The 5,648-nt window shown below is 36.2% G+C and overlaps 1 protein-coding gene across 1 annotated transcript; it reads right to left on the bottom strand.

The window, feature by feature from the left end:
• Nucleotides 1-536: 536 nt before the first annotated feature.
• Nucleotides 537-5,252, bottom strand: LOC122536293 (feline leukemia virus subgroup C receptor-related protein 2-like). Its single transcript, XM_043668538.1, has 7 exons — nucleotides 4,580-5,252; nucleotides 3,653-3,884; nucleotides 2,373-2,610; nucleotides 1,995-2,206; nucleotides 1,817-1,920; nucleotides 1,634-1,744; nucleotides 537-1,150 (listed from the first exon to the last, which is right to left on the bottom strand). The coding sequence occupies exons 1-7, from the start codon at nucleotides 4,783-4,785 to the stop codon at nucleotides 820-822; spliced, it is 1,434 nt and encodes a 477-aa protein (XP_043524473.1). The 5' UTR covers nucleotides 4,786-5,252; the 3' UTR covers nucleotides 537-819.
• Nucleotides 5,253-5,648: the final 396 nt, after the last annotated feature.

Raw genomic sequence — 5,648 nt, 5'->3', positions numbered from 1 at the left:
TAGCAGGAAGTAGCGCAGAAGATATCGTGCAAAGGAGGAAGGTAAAGAGAAGCTCTGTTTGGGGACATTTTCGGGAAAAAGATGATACGAAGGCGGAATGCACGCATTGTCACCATGAATTTAAAAGTAAATATGCAAATACTACTGGTTTATTATGTCATTTGAAGCATATGCATCCAAATATAAGTATATGTACTAGAAAAGAAACTGAATCGATATAAAATTTGTCGCATGTACAAAATGATACGCGAAAGATTGTTAAATCAAAAGATATAACAGAAGGAATTGCTCGAATGATGGTTCTAGCTCTGCGACTTTTCGGTATAGTCGAAGGCGTGGCCTTTAACGAATTACTATAAGCTTGTTTTCAATCCTTTCTTGAATCCGAACTCTTTCGGGAATCCCGCCGACTCTTTCGAGAATTCCGATAAATTCGAGAATCTCGAAATTTTCTGGTATCCCGATCCCGAAAAAATTTCGATATTTCGGGTTCTCGCACATCTCTATGTAATAATAATAATAATAATAATAATCTAATAAATGTATATGTAAAATCATATTGAATACCACAAGCTATATTGACAGTCGAATAGAAATTTTACTTCTTGACAGAGGGAAAAATAAAGATCAAATTGGATCGCAAACTTGATCCAAACAATTCATATATATCGTTCTACAAAAAAATATTAAAATATTCTTATGAAAAATTGTATCCTGCATCTATGAACTAGTGTTACAAACTACAGTTTAGGACATAGTCTGTCATAGAAAATATTAAACGCAGATTTGTATCAATGTGAGAAAGTAGTTACGATCGAATTAATTTTTTTCCACTCCGTTGCACTCGTTGCTTTTCTCACTTTGTTCTTTCACCCCTACGTAATGTACGCTTTTCCTGGCATCCTGACGCCTTTGGACGTCCTTCGTCAACACGGTCATGATAAAGCCGGTCAGTATCATCACACAGAGGCACACGTGCACCGGAATGTCCCCGTATACCTCCAGCAATCGGCCCATTATCAGAATGAGGACAATTCCGTAAACGTTATTAGCCACGTTCAAAATTGCCGCCGTTTTCTCCTCGGACTCTGGATACGTGTATTCCGCGCACATTTCGTATCCTAGGGCTACGTATCCGACTAAGAAAAATCTGCGAAAGGTAATTGCTCCTTAGAATCGGACTAGAATCAATTTCGAGTGATAAAGGAAAGGAAATTTCAATGACGACCGCGTTGCTATAATTTATGACTAATTGCAAACTACAATTTAAGGCTCGGTCGAAAGTTTGAAACAATTTTTTTCTAGACGAATGCTCGCGAATTTTGTTTGTTTCATTCGATTTCTTTTTGTTCGCAAGGCTTTCGTTTCACCAGCGCAATGAAAAATCATGGCGAATTAAATTTTCTACGAGATGATTTAAATATTTTTTAAATCATCGTTGAAACAGCGATGTGAAAATTAGGAATTATTCTGAAAATATGACGATCGGAGGAACTTTATGTTTTCCCATAAAATAATTACCGAAGTGATCGGCACGCGTAATTTTATATGGATACTCGCGTACGAATTTATTAATCGAAATGATGTCTGTTGTTGATTTTAACGAGGCGTGTTGCGTGTGTATATACAGTACCCGAGGAAAATGGCCGACAGATACACCATCCATTTCATTTCGAGCCACGTGAACATAGAAAAGGATATCTGGCCAATCAGCGAGAGGAAATACACAATTACAGTCGTTTCCCTGAAAGTACATACGTCCAAAATTGTAAAATTGTCTAATGTTAAAGTTTTTTTCTGTAAAACTTGTTCTTACTTGTATTTATGCGTTTTATCGAGAATTATTCCAAAAGAGACGGAACCTATCACTCCTGTCATGGTTATGGTCAAACCAATTCTACCCGCGTCTTGCTCACCGTGCTGCAAAATGTCCAATCGTATCACGATTAGACGAAAATTGAAATCTCCTGATTATCGAGGACATCTTTGCTCACCTCAAAGTGCGCGAGGTATATTTGATTCAGCAACGTTCCTACGACGTTCAGCACACCGATGCCCAAACCGTACGAGTTGCACAGTAACAAAAAGCTCTTGTTTTTGAATAATCTTTTAATAGGTTGCACAATACTTTCCTCGGCTTCCATCTGGTTCAACTTTTGTAGAGCTCGTGTTTTGCTCGGTGGTAATTTCGGATCGTCCTCGAACACTGCGCGAAATATATAACGATCGAATATATGAATTTCGTTGTTCGACTTTCCCGTTTAATTTCAATTAATCTGCTCCGAGCTGTTTTACGCTCGAATTCACGATAATTGACACACAAATATTTACATCGGAGATTGAGGACGAATTGCGTCTCGAGAGGAACTTACGTATTACAACTAGGATGAACGCAATCGTCATGATAATAGCTACGATCCAGAAAAGGTGCGACAAGCCTGCGCCAATGTCCTCCAAATTCTCGTGATTTTTCACGATTATCGGCGTGAGCAAGAAACTTAGGGCTATTCCTATTTGGGTGCCGAATATGCTCAATGACGTAGCCGTGGAAAGTTCGTTGCCGGCGAACCATTGCGCTGCCAGACGTCCAGGTAATGTTAGAATTATCGTCTATAATATTTGAATGTTTATTTGAATGTTCCATATTTCGTGTTTCCTTTGCTTCGAGAATATCTCGCCGCGTGTGGCGTGCAGCTACACTTGATTGCGAATTGTTGTGAAATATTTTTTTCAAAATACACACAAATGTGAACAAATGATCATTACATTCGGCAAATGTACTTAAATTTGTTCCAATCGTTTTCAATTTCAGTTGAAAAATTCTCGTTTCACCAATGTAATAGTTTTTAATAATATTCCCGAGCTTGAGCTGTTCAAGCTGAGCAGTTTGAACTTTTTTTTTCCCGAATAAAACGAGATTCCTAGAAACTTTGAAATTAAAATTTCATACTTTTAATCAAAAGTCACAAAGCTTTTGCTAAATTCGAAATGCAGTTGGAGTGAATGAGCATAAATCTTTCTGTGAGATTTTGAGTACTCTGTCAAGTTGAGCTGCCGGTACGTAAAATTCAATTATTAGAAAATTACTTGTAATGTTTGTAATTCGCGCGATTTCAAATATTTCCGACGAAAATTGCACGTTAAAAACGGATTACAGGTGATAATAATAATTGTTGTAAGTGTGATCGATCGTGTTTGAAGTCGTTTATTGTGTCCGTTGTTTCGGATTGATTACGTTTGTTCTTTTATGCACTCTTTTGATCAGTCTGACGCGAACCGTATTATTCTACTTACGCAGTTATCTTTGAATCCCTGAAATTCAAGAGCGGTTTAGAAAACGATGCGTTCATTAACTTTGTTGATCAAAAATTTTGCATCGCTTTTATTAATTTTTATCGATTTTTATTGACTTGAAAAATCTTAATTTCCCACTGTGGTATCAGTAGATTCGAATGTTTTTAGTTTTAAATTTCATTTAATAGTGTTGGAACATAAAATCATGGAATATTAAGTGAAATTATATATTCCAAAATTAAATATATTTTCAGTTTAAATTTCTATGACTCGATACCACTTGATGATTAAATTACGTTTAATGAAAGGAGAAAAAAAAAAAAAAAAATAATTGAGATCTGACGTATTAATCTCTAACCTGTGTGGTAGCAACCAGAGATTGTCCAATAAAGGTAACGTAAAACCTGTCAGGACTGACTGACAAAACCTTGACCCACGAGCCAAGACATGTGACGCCACAGCATATAATATTAGTCCACCTAAATCCGACTCGGTCCACCATGTACGTAGCAGGAAAAATGAAAATCACGTAATAAGCCATGAATGACATTGCTGTCCAGTCGACAGTCGTTGAAGAAACCCCATAGTACCTGAGAAACGTGTTTACTCTCAAATCTCTAATTTTTCCTTTTAACAGATGTTATTCCTTTAATTATAATCCATTCGATTCTGACATCTTCAATTTCTTGTTTTTATATTAATTTATATTTTACGTTCATCATGAAGAACTTTGACAACAATTTCAGAATGTAAATTCCACGCATTTTGCAATGATTAACGCAATTGTAAGAATTTATCTTACAGAAGAGAGAATTTATTTTGGTTATCTTTGTTTTCTTATTTGGGAGACAAAGCAATTTTTCCATCGTATGTTTGTTTGCATTTCTCAACTTTCTAAATAAGCAATAAAGATTTGAAGCGTTGGTTCGGAGAATTGATTGTCATTGCTCTTACACGTATGTGTTGTTTGGAAAATCAACAGTTAACTTTGAAAATAATGTAATTCACGCGATAATTACTGTTGTATTATACTTCTATATAATTCTTTTAGGACTTTTAATTATTTTAAAATAAAATTAATTTTCAACGAAAGTGCATCTTTCTTCAAAATTTTTGACTTTTTACAAGAATTTATTTTCTCCCTCTACCATTTAAACATCTCGGATATTATACGTATATTTTTCTCTTTTAAACAATCAAGATTACCAGTGATAGAAAAATATATTAAAGTAACATTCAATACAAATCCTCACAATTTAATCTTGAATGACAGAAGTCTAAATACCTGCTAACTACGTTGGCGATTATAGAATATTGAATCCATTGGGCATTGCTCATTCCCGTGTACAGAATGTACAGAGCCAATATTAGCCATCGCTTCTTGTACACTTTCGTCTCCAAGGGGTTGCTGTTGCTCTTTTCATTACCATTTACCACCTTCACCAAATTCTTCACGCACAATACTTCGTTTAGATCCTTCTCCTCTGTCATCCTCTGTCAACTAAAGTATCCCTCCGACGTTATGTCAATTATTTTTTGAATCTTGCCGATCTGGGACGAAATGTGTTCAACAAAATTTTGAACGCTTCGCAGTAGAAGCAACCCTTTGTCAAAATTTTTCTCTATATCTCTTGGGCAAATTCGCTTCACGAGGGACACTTTCTATCTCGGTCAGTTGCAAAACTCGTGGACGTTCGACTTTCTCGTTGCCATTAGCGAGGAACGTTGCACATCTCGTCTACAATATATATATATATTTTGACGATATTCGGCTAATTATTTTACCCCTTTCGACGAGGCAAGCAGCTTCCACGATTCTCAGCTGTCCGCCACTCGACAAACGACAATTTTCTAAACTGAACAAATTGCTACTCAAGCGAAGACGTGTGTACTGCGTGATCTCCATCTCGATCGCAGACGAACTACACGATGACATTGTTTTTCGTCTTATCTCGATTCACGATTAAACAACTATATTTGCGATCGGTATTTATATCTTCCGTGTTTGCTGTTATCGCGATTCTTTTTTTTTTTTCTTTTTTTGTATCACGATTTTATCACCCGTTCGTTAGTTCTTTTGTATTTTCTTCGATCGAAATATCGATTGTTTTCAATCTCTTTCTCTTTCGCCTCTTTCGTGTAATTTCTTCTTCCGTTTCTTTCTTTTTTCGAATTTTTGATGACAAACGGGCAGAGTTTTCGCAAATCTTGGCAGGATGAAAGCAGAAACGCGTTTCACGAGCCGCATGACAAAGAATTACGACGGTTTTACGACATTTATCTATCGCTACGTGCATGATCTCGGATGCAAACAATTAAGGTAAAATGCATATTAATCTCGGAGTTCTTCGCCT

Source organism: Frieseomelitta varia, unplaced genomic scaffold (genome assembly GCF_011392965.1).
Source record: "Frieseomelitta varia isolate USP_RPSP 00005682 unplaced genomic scaffold, Fvar_1.2 scaffold_82, whole genome shotgun sequence".
Lineage (NCBI taxonomy): Eukaryota > Metazoa > Arthropoda > Insecta > Hymenoptera > Apidae > Frieseomelitta > Frieseomelitta varia.
The sequence above is the reverse complement of the archived record's forward strand: the minus strand, read 5'-3'. Positions and strand labels throughout refer to the sequence as shown.